This window comes from Oncorhynchus kisutch, linkage group LG4 (assembly GCF_002021735.2).
Source record: "Oncorhynchus kisutch isolate 150728-3 linkage group LG4, Okis_V2, whole genome shotgun sequence".
NCBI lineage: Eukaryota > Metazoa > Chordata > Actinopteri > Salmoniformes > Salmonidae > Oncorhynchus > Oncorhynchus kisutch.
Window position 1 is genome coordinate 51,408,197 of NC_034177.2, and position 20,863 is coordinate 51,429,059.

Genomic DNA, 20,863 nt, shown 5'->3' on the forward strand with positions numbered 1-20,863 from the left:
AAAAGAAAATCAGCTGTCCTCAAACAGCTGATTTTGTTTTCTTAGTTTGGTAGGTAATTATTTGTTTAAATAATCCAACTAATACATTGATTTATTAGTTGAAAGAATTGTTGTTTATCAAAGATGCTTGGTAGCTAGGTAGTAGCGTATGCCTGTGCTCCCCATAACGCACCAACCATGCTTTGGCTTGTCTCACAGGCATATTTTTTTATTGACAAACAACATTTCTCACTGTATTGTTTGTTCAAATCTCTGGCCCTATACCTCTGGGTTATTGGCCTGCAGGATGTATTCCCATCCCAGCTGAACAACTCAACCCGACCCAATGACCGTATCAGCCGGTCCCAATTCACTCCCCTTCCCCTGGCCCTAACCTTTCTTTACAGATCTGTAAGATGTACTTGATCTGGTGGATGCTCCACCACTGCACTTTTTATGTCTATCCAGACCCTTCAGATATGCAAACATGGGTTAGGGCCAAGGTAAAGGGGGAGGGAGTGAATTGGGACCTGCTCTATAATCACAACATTGGTCATTAAAGTACTACTCCAAATGACATCTGCCAGACAGGCTGGGGAATGGGAATGACACTGTCTTGTGTTTTATGTTCCCATAGGCGTCGATGGAGAGGAATGGGGCAAGTTTCTACACACCAAAAGCAAGGTATGTCTCAGTAACCATTCCTCAGAGCTAGTTTCTGTGTTGGTTCAAAGCCTGCAGGTTGCTGACAAAGCGAAGCACCTCTAACTATCTGTTCACCTCAGTGGAGTTCCCTGCCCTTTCACTGCTACAAATAGACATGCAGCTTAAATACTTGATTGACCTGATATAGGCATGCATACATGCAAAGCATTGTATTGATTTACTGACTGCTTTGTCTGGAGAGTTTGTTTGACAGGAAATCTTATTTTAATCACCTCAGGCACACACCCTTTCACAGTCGCAAGGCAAAAAAGACACAGGAGGATGTACAGTAGTACTGTCTTCTAGAGGGAATGACCCAGAGCATAAAGTAGAGATGAGGGAATAGGGTGTAATATACAGTCAAGATGAGGGAATAGGGTGTAATACTGTCAAGATGAGGGAATAGGGTGTAATACTGTCAAGATGAGGGAATAGGGTGTAATATACTGTCAAGATGAGGGAATAGGGTGTAATATACTGTCAAGATGAGGGAATAGGGTGTAATATACTGTCAAGATGAGGGAATAGGGTGTAATATACGGTCAAGATGAGGGAATAGGGCATAATATACAGTAGAGCTGAGGGAGTAGGGCAGAACATGCGGTCGAGCTGAGGGAGTAGGGCAGAACATGCGGTCGAGCTGAGGGAGTAGGGCAGAACATGCGGTCGAGCTGAGGGAGTAGGGCAGAACATGCGGTCGAGCTGAGGGAGTAGGGCAGAACATGCGGTCGAGCTGAGGGAGTAGGGCAGAACATGCGGTCGAGCTGAGGGAGTAGGGCAGAACATGCGGTCGAGCTGAGGGAGTAGGGCAGAACATGCGGTCGAGCTGAGGGAGTAGGGCAGAACATGCGGTCGAGCTGAGGGAGTAGGGCAGAACATGCGGTCGAGCTGAGGGAGTAGGGCAGAACATGCGGTCGAGCTGAGGGAGTAGGGCAGAACATGCGGTCGAGCTGAGGGAGTAGGGCAGAACATGCGGTCGAGCTGAGGGAGTAGGGCAGAACATGCGGTCGAGCTGAGGGAGTAGGGCAGAACATGCGGTCGAGCTGAGGGAGTAGGGCAGAACATGCGGTCGGGCTGAGGGAGTAGGGCAGAACATGCGGTCGAGATGTGTGCAGACAGTAATTTGCTCTGGTGCTTTAGGTCCTCCATGCGTGAACAGAGAAACCCTTGTGATGTGCTATACTGTAAATGGTGTTGATGCGGTGGGTGATGGAGGATGTTTTCTTCTTTCTTTATGATTATATTTGTTTGTATTTAGATTTCTGTAGTGGTCTTTTGCTGTTGGGTCCAGATCATAGTAAATCACATTTACATTTGTCATATGCAGCTATATAAACCATAATTTAATAATTTGTTATACTGCGCAGTACCCATAAACTTGTATTTGTTGCTTTTAGATCTACACAGACTTCGATGAAATCAGGCTCGAGATCGAAGCTGAAACAGAAAGAGTTTCTGGCAATAACAAGGTATGTCAACAATAAAAAATGATTTGATGCAAAGGTAGTCCTAAGCAATGTCAAACAGACATTATCATTGCCAACTGACATTTCTTTGTTTTCTTCCAGGGAATCACTGATGAACCCATTCACCTGAAGATCTTCTCCCCTCACGTAGTCAACCTCACACTGGTGGATCTGCCAGGTATCACAAAGGTACATGCAAAGCAAGGTGTTTTTATTTCAAATATAAAAGCTAATTGAGTTGCTCAAGTGTGATCGAGTTGGTTTGAACCCGCCACAATACTTATTTAGCTGTCTGCGCTAACGCCTAGGCATTAGCTCTGAGAGCTAACGCAAGTCTTAGGATCCCAGGCACTGAGATCACCTATCTTTCATGCACTGAACCACCTCTTTCCAAGTTTGAGGGAGATAGAACTCTGAGTATGGTTTGAACTATGATATGGGCAGGAATTAATTGTGTGTGTGCGCATGTTCTACACAGGTCCCAGTGGGAGACCAGCCCAAAGACATCGAGCTGCAGATCAAAGACTTGATCGTGAAGCACATCTCTAACCCCAACTCTATCATCCTGGCTGTGACTGCGGCCAACACAGACATGGCCACCTCAGAGGCTCTCAAAGTTGCCCGCGAGGTCGACCCCGACGGTAAACACTTCAATCTCTTTCTCTTCTTCACTCGGGTCTCTTTTTTTATATTTGTCTATGCCTCTTCTTTTTGTGTGTCTGTCTCTCGCTCTGCTGGTCTCTGCATTTCTCTCCACCGCTCTTGCTCTCTCTGTTAACCTTAATGGTCTGTCACCTACTGTTTCCTCTAATCCTTATATCAGACACCCCCATGGCGTACATCGCCTCACAAAAACTCTTGATTACCTGGATGTAGGCCCAGTAGTTTTTCCTGATTATCTCACTTGACCAGGAAAACTATAGCCTCTAGTAATAGCCTAAACTCCTTTCCCTATTTGCAGGTAACTGTGGAAAGGTTTAGTTATCATGGCTGTGGATCTGGTCCCATATTCATAAAGCATCTCGGAGTAAGGTAGACGACCTAGGATCTGCCTTTCAGATCATAATGAATTAGAGTTTATGGACGGGGGGACCTGATCCTAGGTTAACACCCATACTCTGATATGTTTTTTTTTGACTATGGGTTCTGGGGTTTGTGTCACTGTAGGCAGGAGGACGTTAGCGGTGGTGACCAAACTGGACCTGATGGACGCTGGGACCGATGCCATGGATGTTCTGATGGGCCGGGTCATCCCTGTTAAGCTTGGCCTCATTGGCGTGGTCAACAGGTCTGCACCATTACGCAATCATCTTCTGTCTCTAGCATGTTGCATATAGCAAGGGTTCAGCCCTATGGAAAATCCACTATGTAAGGGTGTTAGAAGCCAACAGTCACTTAGGATCAAAATGGGAAAGGGGCCAGCATTCCTTAAGTTCTGTTAGGATTTTTCTTTTACTGTACTATGTACATTTACTATTGAGTCATTTAGCAGGCTCTCTTATCCAGAGCCACTTAGTGCATTCATCTTAAGATGGCTAACTATGTGGGACAACCACATAATTACCTCAGTAAGTACAGTAAGTACATTTGTCCTCAAAGTTCTGGATAAGTTGCAGGGGTGTGATGGCACTAGTGGAGAGCCGAGCCAACAGCATGTTGCAGTAGTCCAGATGGATGATGACAAGTGCCTGGATTAGGACCTGCGCCACTTCCTGTGTGAGGTAGGGTAGTAGTCTACGGATGTTGTAGAGGATAAACATGCAGGAGAGAGTCACTGCTTTGATCTTTGCAGAGAACCACATGGTGTTGTCCATGCTCACGGCAAAGATATTTGCACTCTCCGTGGTGGAAAAGACTTGGAGCGGGCAGGTCTTCCACGGGAGGAAAAGTAGCTCGCATCTCAAGCTCAACCTCGACAAGATGGTGTTGCCACCTGAGTGTCAGAAGTTTGGAAGGAGAAGTTGAGTGTCATCTGCATAGCAGTGATAGGAGAGACCATGTGAGGATATGACGGAGTAGAGTGTCTATATGGAGAACCGAGCCTTGGGGGAGACCAGTAGTGAGAGCATATGGTGCAGACAAAGATCCTATCCACATCATCTGGTAGGAGCGGCTTGCCAGATAGGATGCAATCCAAGAGTGTGCAGTGCCTGAGACGCCCAGCCCCGAGAGGGTGGAGAGGAGGATCTGATGGTTCACTCTCAGGCAGTGAATAGATTTTAGGAGGAGGAGAACAGAGGAGAGAGAGTCAGCTTTGGCAGTGCAGAGTGTCTCCATGACACGGAGAAGAACAGTCTCGGTTGAGTGACCCGTCTTGAAGCCTGAGTGGTTAGGGTCAAGAAGATCGTTATGCGAGGGAGTTGGAGAGATGGCATGCTTAAGTTTTTTTGGAAAGAAAAGATGGGGGAAAAGAAAAGACCCGTCTGTATTATTTATTTTTTAAATTACGTCGGGTTGAGTGTTGGTTTCTTGAGGAGGAGTTGCCAGTGAAAACCGGTGGTCAGGGATGAGGAATGGGAAAGATGGTCTGGAGAAGGGAGGCGGGGATGGTGTCGAGCGGGCAGCTTGTCGGGTGGCTGGTCATCACTAGTCACTGTATTTCATCTGGAGAGGGAAAGGATAAAGAGGTCAAGGCATAGGGTAGTTCTGTGTGAGTGGGACCAGTGGACTCAATAGGCTGACTGAATGAGGAGCTGATAGTAAAGGTAGTAAAATAACTCAAATAGTCCTTTCCTTCACAACTTTCTTCAGGAGTCAGTTGGACATCAACAATAAGAAGACAGTGGCCGACGCCATCCGTGATGAATATGCCTTCCTACAGAAGAAGTATCCCTCCCTCGCCAACAGAAACGGAACCAAATACCTGGCTAGAACATTGAACAGGTATGAGCAATGTTCCCTCCCCAAAAAATTGGGCACTTAGCAAATTTCAGGTCTGCTTTAGCGCAAACTGGAATTTTGTAAATATTCTGTGTGACTTCCAGCACGCGTTCACTGTCAGCTCTGAGTCTGTACCTGCATTAAGTTTGTTTTAAGTGGCCAAGTAGGCTACTGTAGCTATTTGATCATAATGTAGGTCTGTCAGAGTGGCCTACCATCACAAACAATAGAGAAAATCCATCCCATAACATTTTAACATAGAAATAGCTATTCTGTCAATCAGCCTACAGTAGCAACCAAAGTGTGGTGTTCAATGTCGGCCTACATTCCTTTAAACTTTTGAAAAACACATGCAGGGCTTGACATTAACCTGTTTATCCACTTGTCCTTCAGACAAGGAGGTGACTGAAATTGTTGTTTGATGCAAGAAACCACTTTACAAAATAAAATGCATTATTATTCCCATACCATTTATTACAGAGAATCAGACAAATTATGCTACTTAGTTTATTCAAGCCTGTCTCAAAATACAATGCTCCTTTAAGACAAAAAAAGGCTTTTACCTGACTCGCTTTTCAAATATGTCCAGAAATGTATGCTTTGTGCTCTTGTAGGAAGCAATCACGCCCCTATTGCTGACTACAAATCATCTCTAACTAGGCTAATAACTCACTAACTAGCAAAGGATATGAACAAAATGTGCACACGTGGCTACATGCAGCTCTCGCTTTGATCTCAAAACAAGCACATTCATTCTGTAAACACAGTACAGTTCAAAGTAAATGGCACAGGTCCATATATGGCAATGGTCTATTTGCATATAGACCTATGCAGCTCTGATTGGTTATGCTGCACCGGTCTGTGCAGAGTACGGGCTAAGTCGTGCTGCAACAGTATTCTACTTCGCTGTGTTCTGCCTACTGTAAAATATTTTGCATAGTTGGTTTTGTTTCGGTATGTTGCATTGAAAGTGGCTAATTTTGCGTTGATTTGATCACAATTGCCACAGTACAGGGAAACGTTGATAGTGTTAACTAACAGGGAAACTCTGAACTTAACTTTCTAATCCCGTGCTTTTCTCCGTGGGCTGATTTCTTTCCTCTGCGCTGCGGTCTTGGGGCTACTGCATGCGCGCAGTTTAGAAGGAACATTGGGAATGAGAAAGAAATGATATATTAGGCATACAAGGCCTCAACAGAAGAGTACATTTGAGGTTTGAAAACATCTGGCCAACTATGATTTTAGAGTGTAATGTCACTCTAGAAACTAACAACTATCATGTTGTCTGTTGCCTTTTCTACTTTCTCATTCTTTTCCTTGTTGCCAGATTGTTGATGCACCACATCAGAGACTGTCTCCCGGAGCTAAAGACTCGTATCAACGTGCTGGCGGCCCAGTACCAGTCCCTGCTGAGCAGCTATGGTGAACCTGTAGAGGACCAGAGCTCCACACTGCTCCAGCTCATCACGAAGTTTGCTGCAGAGTACTGCCACACCATCGAGGGCACCGCCAAGTACATAGAGACAACAGAGTTGTGAGTAACTTCTTCTTTCCAATGCAGCTGTTTTTCTCTATCAAATCATTTCTGGGTAACAATTAAGTACCTTTCAGTTATTGTTTTCAATTAAAATGGTAAAAAAAAATATAAAAAATGTGCTTCTGAACAGAGGGCAATTTCTCAGGCAAGAGTTTTGATAGGACTCTGGGAGTGGTCTGAGTGGGGAGGGGGAAATTGGCTGATATTGGCAGAGAGGTATGGAATTCTGTCTTATTGGTCTATTAACTCATTTACCACCTGGTGATGTCACCATGGAAGACCTGAACTCCATCCCACTGAACAAGCTGACATTTCAGATGGTCTTGTCAAACAGCTCTTACACAATAGGCATTATCATTTCCAAAATGTCACAGTATTATTCCAGCCTCATACCAAATATATAGGAACATCACATCTTTGACTGTACTGGGCCTTACATACATACATACATACATACATACATACATACATACATACATACATACATACATACATACATACATACATACATACATACATACATACATACAGTGGGGAGAACAAGTATTTGATGCACTGACGATTTTGCAGGTTTTCCTACTTACAAAGCATGTAGAGGTCTGTAATTTTTATCATAGGTACATTTCATTGTTGGGTGTTGGGGTCCTGTCTACGGGCTCCTTTAATTCTAGGTTTCTTGCCTTCTTTCTTGTTATATACCCTTTGTTGGCAATGACAGAGGTCAAATGTTTTCTGTAAGTCTTCACAAGGTTTTCACACACTGTTGCTGGTATTTTGGCCCATTCCTCCATGCAGATCTCCTCTAGAGCAGTGATGTTTTGGGGCTGTTGCTGGGCAACACAGACTTTCAACTCCCTCCAAAGATTTTTTATGGGGTTGAGATCTGGAGACTGGCTAGGCCACTCCAGGACCTTGAAATGCTTCTTACGAAGCCACTCCTTCGTTGCCCGGGCGGTGTGTTTGGAATCATTGTCATGCTGAAAGACCCAGCCACATTCCATCTTCAATGCCCTTGCGAATGGAAGGAGGTTTTCACTCAAAATCTCACGATACATGGCCCCATTCATTCTTTCCTTTACACGGATCAGTAGTCCTGGTCCCTTTGCAGAAAAACAGCCCCAAAGCATGATGTTTCCACCCTCATGCTTCACAGTAGGTATGGTGTTCTTTGGATGCAACTCAGCATTCTTTGTCCTCCAAACATGACGAGTTGAGTTTTTACCAAAATTTATATTTTGCTTTCATCTGACCATATGACATTCTCCCAATCTTCTTCTGGATCATCCAAATGCTCTCTAGCAAACTTCAGACGGGCCTGGACATGTACTGGCTTAAGCAGGGGGACACGTCTGGCACTGCAGGACTTGAGTCCCTGGCGGCATAGTGTGTTACTGATGGTAGGCTTTGTTACTTTGGTCCCAGCTCTCTGCAGGTCATTCACTAGGTCCCCCCCGTGTGGTTCTGGGATTTTTGCTCACCGTTCTTGTGATCATTTTAACCCCACGGGGTGAGATCTTGCGTGGAGCCCCAGATCGAGGGAGATGCTCAGTGGTCTTGTATGTCTTCCATTTCCTAATAATTGCTCCCACAGTTGATTTTTTTCAAACCAAGCTGCTTACCTTTTGCAGATTCAGTCTTCCCAGCCTGGTGCAGGTCTACAATTTTGTTTCTGGTGTCCTTTGACATCTCTTTGGTCTTGGCCATAGTGGAGTTTGGAGTGTGACTGTTTGTGGACAGGTGTCTTTTATATTGATAACAAGTTCAAACAGGTGCCATTAATACAGGTAACAGGTGGAGGACAGAGGAATCCTCTTAAAGAAGAAGTTACAGGTCTGTGAGAGCCAGAAATCTTGCTTGTTTGTAGGTTACCAAATACTTATTTTCCACCATAATTTGCAAATTAATTCATTAAAAATCCTACAATGTGATTTTCTGGATTTTTTTTCTCATTTCGTCTGTCATAGTTGAAGTGTACCTATGATGAAAATTACAGGCCTCTCATCTTTTTAAGTAGGAGAACTTGCACAATTGGTGGATGACTAAATACTTTTTTGCCTCACTGTTTGTGTGTGTATATATCTTTTTCCGTTTATTTGAAGAGATAGATGGGAAGGATGGAGAACCTTTTTCAAACATCCTTGTACCTCTAGATACCAGAAGGGGGCATACAACTATAGCATCACAAGTCAACCAATTTGAAGCTTTTGCAGTGTAGTGGGAAGATTACGTGAGCTAAATTAACTAGGCTAATACGTTGATCACAAATGTTAAACATTTTGTTGCTTGTATATGTAACAGTGGACCATTCTCTTTCAGGTGTGGCGGAGCGCGAATCTGTTATATTTTCCATGAGACTTTTGGTCGGACGCTGGAGTCTGTGGACCCACTAGGAGGTCTGACCACCATAGACGTGCTGACAGCTATTAGGAATGCTACGGTGAGTGTGCAATGCTATATACTGTATTGTGCGCTACTAAACTGAACAAAAATATAAACGCAACATGTAAAGTGTTGGTATATTCTTATCGCCTGGGCCTGGCTCCCCAGTGGTTGGGCCTATGCCCACCTATGGCTGCTCCCCTGCCCAGTCATGTGAAATCCATAGATTAGAACCTAACACATTTATTTATTTCCTTTTTATGAACTGTAACTCGGTAAAATCATTCATTGTTACATGTTGTGTTTTATATATTTTTGTTCAGTATGCTTATCTATACAGACTCATATTTACAGTCGTATGAACATGTTTGGGCACCCCTGACAATTTCCATGATATCCATTTATAAATAATTGGGTGTTTGGATCAGCAATTTCATTTTGATCTGTCAAATAACTGATGGACACAGTAATATTTCAGTAGTGAAATGAGGTTTATTGGATTAACAGAAAATGTGCAATATGCATCAAAACAAAATTAGACTGGTGCATAAATTTGGGCACTCCAATAGAAACATCACATCAGTATTTAGTAGAGCCTCCTTTTGCTAAAATAATAGCCTCTAGATGCTTCCCATAGCCTCTAATGAGTGTCTGGATTCTGGATGAAGGTATTTTGGACCATTCCTCCTTACAAAACATCTCCAGTTCAGTTAGGTTTGATGGTTGCCGAGCATGGATAGCCCGCTTCAAATCATCCCACAGATTCTCAAATGATATTCAGGTCTGGGGACTGGGATGGCCATTCCAGAACATTGCACTTGTTCCTAAATAAATGCCCGGGTAGATTTTGAGCAGTGTTTTGGGTCGTTGTCTTGTTGAAATATCCAGCCCCGGCGTAACTTCAACTTTGTGACTGATTCTTCAACATTATTCCCAAGAATCTGCTGATATTGAGTGGAATCCATGCCACCTTAAACTTTAACAAGAATCCCAGTACCGGCACTGGCCACACAGCCCCACCGCATGATGGAACACCCACCAAATTTTACTGTGGGTAGCAAGTGTTTTTCTTTGAACGCTGTGTTCTTTTGCCACCATGCATAACGTCCTTTGTTATGACCAAATAACACATCACCTTTTTCCAAAATGAAGCTGGCTTGTCCAAATGTGTGTTTGCATACCTCAAGCGACTCGGTTTGTGGCGTGTGTGCAGAAAAGGCTTCTTCCGCATCACTTTCCCATACAGCTTCTCCTTTTGCAAAGTGCGCTGAATTGTTGAACGATGCACAGTGACACCATCTGCAGCAAGATGATGTTGTAGGTCTTTGGAGGTGGTCTGTGGGCTGTTTTTGACCGTTCTCACCATCCTTCGCCTCTCCGATATTTTACTTGACCTGCCACTTCTGGCCTTAACAAGAACTGTGTCTGTGGTCTTCCATTTCCTCACTATGTTCCTCACAGTGGACACTGACTGCTTAAATCTCAGCGATAGCTTTTTGTAGCCTTCCTCTAAACCATAATGTTGAACAATCTTTGTTTTCAGGTCATTTGAGAGTTGTTTTGAGGCCCCCCGTGTTGCCACTCTTCAGAGGAGAGTCAAAGAGAACAACAACTTGCAATTGGCCACCTTAAATACCTTTTTCTCATGATTGGATGCACTTGTCTATGAAGTTCAAGGCTTAATGAGCTCACCAAACCAATTGTGTGTTCCAATTAATCAGTGCTAAGTAGTTACAGGTATTCAAATCAACAGAATGACAAGGGTGCCCACATTTTTGCATAGCCTATCTTTCACATCTGATTTAATTTCATACAACTTAATATTGCTACACTAAAAATCTTTGTCTGGACAATACCCCAGTACTCAGCTTTTATTAGAAAATTAATGGCATGCCACTGCGATCATTTTCTGTGACGACAGAGTAAATGATTATGCAGCCTCAGAGTGGTGCCCAAACCTTTTCATACGACTGTAGCTGTATTGGACGGCAGGTAGTTTAGTGGTTAGAGCGTTGGGCCAGTAAACAAAAGGTTGCTAGATCGAATCCCCGAACTGACACGGTAAAAATCTGTCATTCTGCCCCTGAACAAGGCCGTTAACCCACTGTTCCTAGGACGTCATTGTAAGTAAGAATTTGTTCTTAACTGACTTGCCTAGTTAAATAAATAAAAATGTTTGTTTGTAGAGTAGAATGATCAAATTTATTTATATAGCACTTCTTACATCAGCTGATATCTCAAAGTGCTGTACAGAAACCCAGCCTAAACCCCAAACGGCAAGCAATGCAGGTGTAGAAGCAAGGTGGCTAGGAATAACTCCCTAGAAAGGCCTAAACCTAGGAGGAAACCTAGAGAGGAGCCAGGCTATGAGGGGTGGCCAGCCCTCTTCTGGCTGTGCCGAGTGGAGATTATAACAGAACATGGCCAAGATGTTCAAATGTTCATAAATGACCAGCATGGTCAAATAATAATCACAGTGGTTGTCAAGGGTGCAACAGGTCAGCACCTCAGGAGTACATGTCAGTTGGCTTTTCATAGCCGATCATTGACAGTATCTCTACCGCTCCTGCTGTCTCTAGAGAGTTGAAAACAGCATGTCTGGGACAGGTAGCACGTCCGGTGAACAGGTCAGGGTTCCATAGCCGCAGGCAGAACAGTTGAAACTGGGGCAGCAGCACGGATTTATTAGGAGTTGAGATGAGTTGCGGGTTGTTAGCCCGTGCGGCTGTTGGGTAATGACACGGTCCTGTCTGTCGTGTGTGTAGGGCCCGCGGCCTGCCCTGTTTGTGCCCGAGGTGTCGTTTGAGCTGCTTGTGAAGAGACAGGTAAAGAGACTGGAGGATCCTAGTCTGCGCTGTGTAGAGCTGGTCCACGAGGAGATGCAGAGGATCATCCAACACTGCTCCAACTACAGCACACAGGTAGACTAGACACACACACAGCAACTGCAGCACCCAGGTAGCCTGTTCATACACACATTCACATCAACAACACTTGCTATGACTCTTGACATCTGGCCACTGTCACTGATGAGTGTTATCTCTCTCTCTCCAGGAGCTGTTGAGGTTTCCAAAGCTCCACGATGCCATAGTAGAAGTGGTCACGTCCCTCCTCAGGAAACGGTTACCGGTCACCAATGAGATGGTGAGACGTTTTTCGGGTTTCCACTGCATTTCAAATGGATTCTTCTTGAATGTTGTCTGCTCCACTTGTAGTGCATTTGCTTATCTTTAGTGTACTCATTCCAACTCCTCCTCAGGTTCACAACCTGGTGGCCATAGAGTTGGCCTATATTAACACCAAGCACCCTGACTTTGCTGACGCCTGTGGCCTCATGAACAACAACATAGAGGTAAGAAACATTCACAGCTTTAGAAATAACTTCATTCTCTGTTTTCTAACTTTCTTATAAAGCACAAGAAGTGTTGTAACTGCGTTGTTAATCAGTAGTAATGGTTGTCTCCTAGGAACAGAGACGCAACAGAATGAGAGAGCTTCCGTCCTCGGTTCCCAGGGAAAAGGTAACAGAACACACAAGACTCTCCCTCTTTCATTGTGCTTTTGATTTGTTGAATTGCTACAAAGACTGTTTCTTTACTGCGCCAAATGAAGATTTCTACCTTTTTACAGCAGAGATATAAACCATATATTGTTTTGATTCCACACCAGACTGTCGCAGCTCATTCAGTAAAGTTTTTCTTCTGTTGCTGGCTTTTTAGGTCCTATTTCGAACTCTGTCCACTCTTCTTCCTCTCTCTCTCTAGTCCTTTAAGGGCCCAGGTGGTCAGTCTCTCTCCCCCACTGAGCTTCCTCCCCCCGAGGGAGAGGGACCCAAGGTGTGTCACTGTGTGCCACTCACCCACCCAATGCCTGCATGGCCCTGCCTGCATCCTACCTCAACCAAGATTGGGGCCCATTTCATTTCTGGGAGTTAACTGAAAATCCTGTTTTCATTAGTTCCTTAAAATGTCAATTTCCTGAATTGACTGAATTGCAATGGACTTTCCACTGACCCACCCTCATACTCCCCTCTGCAAACCTGTAGACGATCCTACTTTGTGTAGGGCGCAATTCTGAATTCCCCTCATCTGTTCCCCTTCAATGTCCCACAGATGTGTTTTAATAAATTGACGAGCCCCCACCCTAACTAACTCCACCCCCTGAGGAGGAACTTTTGATTCTGTCATTACATTCCCCATCTTACACCTCTTTCCGGCATGTGTGCTTCTATACGGAGGAAGGGTCCTGGAGTGATCTTTTTGTACAGTATGGCCCTGCCTCTGTCAGAGTGCCGTTTTTAATCCAAAAAGTCAGTATATGTATCTACAGACATGACCGTATAGTCTGTAGATATTACATCATACAAGCCTAAGGTGATGTAATAGCCCTGACACAAGCATGCTCCATCTTTGGGAATAAATTCTAACCAGCATATTGATTGTTGCGGTCTTGGAACAGTTCTCTCTTGTAAAATAGATGTTTAATCTCAAGGAGACAACTGTATAAGTAAAGGATGAATCCTTACCATTGAGTAAACCACTAGACATGATCTCTAACCAGTCTGTCTGTCTATTTCCTTGTCTCTAGGCTGCAGGTGGGGGTCCCCAGGGGGATCAGGATGGAGGGACAGGGAACTGGAGGGGCATGCTGAAGAAGGGAGATGAGGGGATGGGTGGAGATAGATCCATGCTCCAGACCTCCAACCCTGCCAGCCCTCAGAGGGGCCACGCTGTCAACCTGCTGGATGTGGTGGGTAATCACTTCTAGTCAGATACTCAGTCCCGATTCTATCACTATACCTTTTGATGTTTGCAGAACTGTGATCTTGGTTAACCCGAAACTAAAGTGTCACGTAATTAGTCAGCTGCTCGATTAAGTTCTGGGTCCAACACGTGATAGGAGATGGTAGACCGGAATGAGGCGCTCCACCCTCTCTGCAAGTTATGGGCCGAATGTCTCCTCCCCGTCCGAAAATCAAAAGATGACAACCTGGGGAATTGGAGGGACGCCATGTGCGACTGACGTGTTTTCCGTTTGCTCCCGTGGTATTCTTAAAGTTTGTGAATTTTGCAGCAGAACCGTATTTATTTTCAAATATTAGTTTGGTGATCCTTTTCCGTAAAAACCAAGACTACTTTGCTTCCGAAAGTCAGACTCACACTTTACCCGGGGGTGCGGCCTGGCGGCGCTGATATGAACATTCGAGGCCATCAAACTACTACGCTCTGAGATAGTTGAAATGAAAACGGAGGTGGTTGCTACGATTGAGACCCGAATACAGGAGGTTTATGATACTTTAAAAGCAGATTTAACCATCCTGCGGAATGAGACAGTGCCAGCAATCACATCACTCAAAACAACAACTGCGTCACACACTACAACGATCGCAGCACTGGAGACCTCCGCTACCAATGTCTCTGACTTACTACATCCCTGGAGGCTGACGTGAAACGCCTGGCTGCGGATTTGAAAAAGGTGAAGGAGAGCTGTGTGAGTTTAGAGGGATTCTCTCGCCGCAATAACCTGAGACTTGTATCGGTCCCAGAGTCAGCGGAAAAGCCTCGCGCCACGGATTTCGTTTCAGGGCTGCTGAAGGATGTTCTTGCCTCAGATGAAAAGCCCCTGATTGATCGTGCCCACCGGTCGCTGCGCCCAAAGCACCGGGATGGTGAGAGGCCCCGTGACATAATTCTTCAAGTGCACTTTTTTCATGAGAAGATGTAGATTCTCCGACGAGCCCGCAATACCACTCTGAGCTTTCAAGGACAGAGCTTCTCCATCTACCAGGACTACTCTCCCACTGTTTCCAGGCAGCTCGCAGCTTTCGGACAGGCCAAACGACTACTACGGGACCATCCAGGTGTGAAGTATGGACTGCGATTCCCGGCCCGTTTATCTCATGACGGTAAAGACTACACATTGGAGTCTCCGGATGAGGCTATGGCTCACATTCAACGTCACATCAAGAAGTCTTGTACTTGCTTACAATTCAGCAACTGTTGCGTGCGAACTGTGGATAGTAAGTAACCCACCTGTGGTACAATTATGTTTAGATATAATAGGCTAGTCTTGTATAGTTGGCGAACCCATTCAGGCTTATTTGATGTGATCTAACGTTTTGATCATCTAGTGTGCTTGCCTTACAAGCATTGTCATTTTAAATGAATTGAATTGTTCAGTTCTGATGTTGTCATTCTGTGGGTTTTTTTTCTGTACTTTTTCATCTACCACCGTACATTATTACCCTGAGACAAGTTATTCTGGGTTTTTTGGGTGCTCATTGCTTTTCCATTCTATGCTCTAATGACAGGGTTGAATAACGGGAATGCCCAGAGGGGCCGAAATAATGCGATCAAGTACATTTCATGGAACATCAAAGGGGCTAATAACCCAGCGTAAAAGGGTGTTGACACACTTAAAGGGTTTGAATGCAAATGTTGCATTTCTACAAGAGACTCGCTTGAGGACTGGTGAGCATTTTAGGATGCGTAAGGACTGGGTTGGTCAAGTGTACCACTCTAACTTTCATAGTAAATCAAGAGGTGCTGCCATTTTGGTTGATAAAGCTACTCCCTTTGTAGCTTCTGAGGTTATTGCTGACCCTAAGGGACGATACGTCATAGTAACCGGTAAACTGTTTTCTACCCCTCCTTGTTTTGGCTAGTGTTTATGCTCCCAATTGGGATGACACAAGTTTAATTTCTTCCTTTTTGTCTGCTATACCCAATTTAGATTCTCATTTGTTGATTTTAGGGGAGGATTTCAACTGTAAAATGTCCCCAGTTCTTGACAAGTCCTCACGAACAACTACAGGCCCATCTCTAAATGTGCCCTACTTATTCAATCCTTTCTTCAGAAATATGCTATGTTTGAGGCCTGGCGTTTCCTACATCCTACAGATAGACAGTATTCCTTTTATTCTCATGTTCATCAAACATACTCCCGGATTGATTACTTCTTTTTGGACAAACTTCTGCCTAACCTTCGGCAGTGTACTTACGAGAGTATATATAATATATTATTTCTGACCATTCACCATTATTGCTTGAACTAGAGTTTCCCCAGCGACCTCATATGTGTTATCAATGGCGCCTTAACCCCATTTTTACCCTCAGAAAAGGACTTTGTCAATTTAATTTCTTCTAAAAATCACCTTATTCCTAGAAACTAATGTCCTGCTCTACCATATGGGAGTCTCTCAAAGCATATCTACGTGGCCAAATTATTTCTTATACAGCCAACCAAAACAGAGTTTGCAGAGTTCGCTCTCAGCGACTTCGGGACCTGAGCGAGTCCATAGCCACATTGGATGAGAAGTATGCTACGGATCCATGATCAATTCAAACAATTTTACTCTGCACTATACACCTCTGAATCCCCTCAAGACCCTTTGCTGATTGATTCCTTCTTTAATGGCTTGAATATGCCTTCAATTGATAGACTCCCATGACTGTCTAGAAGAAGAATTTATTGCAACAGCAGTGTCCGCAATGAAAAGTGGTAAATCACCGGGTCCGGATGGTTTTTCAACTGAATTTTACAGGACGTTATCTGGTCTGCTTTGCCCATTCTTGTCTCGACTATTTGCAGAGTGCCTTAATACCTCAAAGCTACCGCCTAGTCTTTATCAGGCTTCAATTTCATTACTATTAAAGAAAAACAAAGACCCCCTGGAATGTGGATCCTATCACCCAATCTCACTTTTAAACTGTGATTACAAAATCCTAGGCAAGCTTTTAGCCATCCGTATGGAAGGCTCGCTGCACCAAGTAATACACTCTGACCAGACTAGCTTTATGAGAAATAAGCATTTGTTTTTCAATATTAGGCGCCTTATGAATATACTGTACTCCCCAGCGTCGGAGGACCCGGAGGTGGTGGTCTCACTTGATGCGGAAAAAGCGTTGACCGCGTTGAGTGGGATTACCTAACAGCTGCCCTTTATAGATTTGGCTATGGCCCCAAATTCATTGCGTGGATAAAGATTCTTTATTTTTCCCCAACGGACTAACAACTTGTCCACTCTCCCCCTTGTTGTTTGCTTTGGCAATCGAGCCTCTCGCCATTGCACTACGCTCTAATGATGCCATTCAAGGTATAATCAGGACGGGCTTAGAGCAGAAAGTCTTGCTATATACTGACGACCTCCTTTTGTTTATCTCTAACCCTGATACCTCATTGCCACGTGCCTTATCTGTTCTTAAAAAGTTTGGATCAATCTCAGGGTACAAGCTGAATCTAGGCAAGAGTGAGCTTTTTCCTGTAAACAAGGCTGCCTCAAAGTGCTCTTTTACAAGTTCTCAGTTTAGGATTGTCCAGGATCAATTCACCTACTTGGGAGTTAAAGTGACAAGGAAATATTCAAATTTGTTCCAGGAAATCTGCTCTAGCAGACAGTTTGAAACAATTTTTTACTTTTTGGAATTCGCCAATTCTCTTTCTCTTATAGGAAGGATTCATGTCATTAAAATGAGTGTGTTGCCCAAATTATATATATATATTTTTCAATGTTTACCCATTTTTATTCCACTGGATCAAACATTCATGCATTTTATTTGGGATGGAAAGGTACCACGGATTGGTAGAAAACATTTACAGACGCCTAAGTCATTGGGGGGTTTAGCTCTACCAAATTTTCAGACATACTATTGGGCTGCAAATTTCAGAGCCCTTCTGTACTGGCTGTAGACTGATCCTACTGGCCCTAGACCACTCTGGGTCCAGATGGAGTCTGAATCGTGTAAACATGCTGCACTTTTGTCTGTGTTGTGCTCGTCTCTCCCAGTATCCCTAGGCAAAAAGGGGTGTCAACCCAATTGTAAAGCAGTCCCTTAAAATTTGGAATCAGTTCCATTTAGCCTTTAGCCTCCGAGGCTTTTCTCTATCAGGCCCAATCAATCAGAACATTTTATTTCCTCCATCTTTGAATGATGGGGCTTTTGGCATCTGGCACTCACTAGGCCTCTCCTCACTAGCCCAATTATTATTTGATGATACATTTGCCTCTTTTGCTCAGCTTCAGGAAAAGTTCAACCTCCCCCAATCCCACTTTTTCAGACTAGGAACTTTGTCAGAGCTAACATCCCTGAATTTCCCCATAGGCATGCGAATACAGCTATAGAGAGCATCTTGGAGCTGAACAAGCTTCCTAGGGGCGCAATTTCAGATGTACATGCAATCATTCATGACTTACAGAACCCTTCTTTGGTGCCTTTAAAGACTTGATGGGAAAAGGATTTGGGGGAGGAACTTGGGGAAGACACCTGGGAATCTGTGCTGCACAGGGTGCACGCGACCTCGTTTAGCACTAGACACAGCCTCATTCAATTCAAGGTGGTTCACCGTATCCACTGGTCGGGGGCCAAACTTGAAAGAATATTCTCTGATTTTGATCCTACCTGTGTCAGATGTAAAATGAAACCAGCCACGATGTTGCATATGTTTTTGGAGTACTGCCCATAGGTACCCCCCTGTTAAGAATCCAGTCGGACACTGTTGCTTATACAACTCTTTTAGCTAGACGGCTAATACTACAGAACTGGAAGATGGCAGCTCCCCCATCTTATAAATATTGTGTGAGAGATGTGTTGTGCTCTCTGAAAAAATTCAATTCACGGGGGAACCCCAAACTGTTTAATGAGGCTTGGGCTCCATTCCGGTATTACTTCAAACAGTCCTTTCTCTGATGGCACTCCTATTAAAACCAAAACAAGCCTGTATTTGACCCCCCTGTGACTTAAGGGTTGGATGAGCTTTTCTTTGTTTTGTCTGGGGGGGCATTAAAGTTGATTAGTTTATTGATTGTGACCTGCGGATGCCTTGTTCATCTTGCCCGGGCAGAGACTGAAATGGGAGCTTGTTTTTCCCAGTTATTTGTATTTTTACATTTTGTTCATTTTTACATTTTGTACATAAAATGATTATTTTTTTATATTTTTATTTTATTTTAAGCATTGTAAACTTCTTTTTTTTTGGTCCAGTGGATAGTCGGTCTGTGGCCGTGACTGTCTGTGAGTGGTTGCATTTCTCCACCCCTATCCCTCACAATGGGGAGGTGTTTACTCTGTCCCTGTACTATAGATTGCCCTTTAACCTTTGTAGCCTTCTGCCTGGTGTGTTTAAATTGTCTAAAGTATGGTATCCTTAAACCATTTTTTTTTAATGTATTATTTGTATTTTTTCTAGTTGAGTATATTATTTATATTGCTGTGTGTGTGTGTGTGTGTGTGTGTGTGTGTGTGTAAAACTTAATAAACAGAGTTTATATTTAAAAAATGACAACCTTCGAAATCTTAACGTCTCTAAATAACCAGTGACGAAAAATACTGGAACTACTGCTGCTCATTACCCCATGCCTTCCATTCCTTCCTGACAGATTCTAGAGTATCGGTTATGTTGATGTAAATCTGTCCACAAGTGATGAGCAGAACTGTGACGTGTAAGCCATTTAATATGGCGGATACTTCTCACTACTCTGCTTATGCCTATCCAGCGCCTTCAGATCTGCAGACATTGAAGGGTTAGGGCCAAGGAGGGGTAGGAATGGAATGGGACTAGCTACTGCTCAAAGTCCAAACAAGTTCCATAGCAACACAATGTTAAGGACCTCTGAGAAGTAGCACGTAAGTGATTGATCTGTTTGACTCTGTGTACCCCCCCAGCCTGTTCCCGTTTCCAGGAAGCTGTCTTCTCGAGAGCAGAGGGACTGTGAGGTCATCGAGAGACTCATCAAGTCCTACTTCCTCATCGTCAGGAAAAACATCCAGGACAGGTATGGTGCTGCTCTGCTTTACTTACTGTTCGTTTCTGTGTTTCATTCTCCTTTCTACTTGGCGCCATCTCGATTGCTTAAAGATCTGTTTCCTGCACTTAAGAGTCCCCAATTTTCTTTTCTCAATCTCACTCTCTCTCATCCACCCTTTCTATACTTCTCTCTCCCTTTGCGCTCCTCCCTGCAGCGTGCCCAAGGCGGTGATGCACTTCTTAGTGAACCATGTGAAAGACAGCCTGCAGAGTGAGCTGGTGGGTCAGCTGTATAAGGCAGGTCTGTTAGATGACCTGCTCACTGAGTCTGAAGACATGGCCCAGAGACGCAATGAGGCTGCAGACATGCTCAAGGTAATGTGTTTGTGTGCGCATGTGTATACGTACGCATACTATTTGTATCTAAACTCAACAAAAAAAGAAACGTCCCTTTTTCAGGATCCTGTCTTTCTACGATAATTCGTAAAAATCCAAATAACTTCACAGATTTTCATTGTAAAGGGTTTAAACACTGTTTCCCATGCTTTTTCAACGAACCATAAACAATTAATGAACATGCACCTGTGAAACGGTCATTAAGACACTAACAGCTTACAAAGGTAGGCAATTAAAGTCACAGTTTTGAAAACTTAGGGCACTAAAGAGGCAGCCTTTCTACTGACTGACAAACACCAAAAGAAAGATGCCCAGGGTCCCTGCTCATCTGCGTGAACGTGACTTAGGCATGCTGCAAGGAGGCATGAGGACTGCAGATGTGGTTAGGGCAATGTCCATACTTTGAGACGCCTAAGACAGCGCTACAGGACTGACAGCGCTACAGGACTGACCGCTGATCGTCCTCGCAGTGGCAGACCACATGTAACAACACCTGCACAGGATCGGTACATCCGAACATCACACCAGCGGGACTGGTACAGGATGGCAACAACAACTGCCCGAGTTACACCAGGAACGCACAATCCCTCCATCAGTGCTCAGACTGTCCGCAATAGTTTGAGAGAGGCTGGACTGAGGGCTTATAGGCCTGTTGTAAAGCAGGTCCTCACCAGACATCACAGACAACAACGTTGCGTATGGGCACAAACCCACCGTCGCTGGACCAGACAGGACAGGCAAAAAGTGCTCTTCACTGACGAGTCACGGTTTTGTCTCA

The 20,863-nt window shown here is 44.2% G+C and overlaps 1 protein-coding gene across 5 annotated transcripts in view; it reads left to right on the forward strand.

The window, feature by feature from the left end:
• LOC109889655 (dynamin-1-like protein) overlaps positions 1-20,863 on the forward strand; it is a 28,572-nt gene that overhangs the window by 6,415 nt on the left and 1,294 nt on the right. For 3 of the 5 annotated variants that reach the window (XM_031823174.1, XM_031823173.1, XM_020481240.2), the window contains 15 exons: positions 617-663; positions 2,082-2,153; positions 2,253-2,339; positions 2,629-2,791; positions 3,318-3,438; positions 4,902-5,033; positions 6,358-6,564; positions 8,884-9,004; positions 11,712-11,867; positions 12,001-12,090; positions 12,206-12,298; positions 12,414-12,467; positions 13,534-13,695; positions 19,608-19,717; positions 19,905-20,064. In XM_031823174.1, the coding sequence (XP_031679034.1) occupies positions 2,743-2,791; positions 3,318-3,438; positions 4,902-5,033; positions 6,358-6,564; positions 8,884-9,004; positions 11,712-11,867; positions 12,001-12,090; positions 12,206-12,298; positions 12,414-12,467; positions 13,534-13,695; positions 19,608-19,717; positions 19,905-20,064 (1,455 nt within the window). In that variant the 5' untranslated portion in view covers positions 617-663; positions 2,082-2,153; positions 2,253-2,339; positions 2,629-2,742. Of the gene's footprint in view, positions 1-616; positions 664-2,081; positions 2,154-2,252; positions 2,340-2,628; positions 2,792-3,317; positions 3,439-4,901; positions 5,034-6,357; positions 6,565-8,883; positions 9,005-11,711; positions 11,868-12,000; positions 12,091-12,205; positions 12,299-12,413; positions 12,468-12,710; positions 12,783-13,533; positions 13,696-19,607; positions 19,718-19,904; positions 20,065-20,863 lie in introns of all 5 variants that reach the window. The other 2 variants (XM_031823172.1, XM_020481238.2) reach the window with 1 other exon arrangement.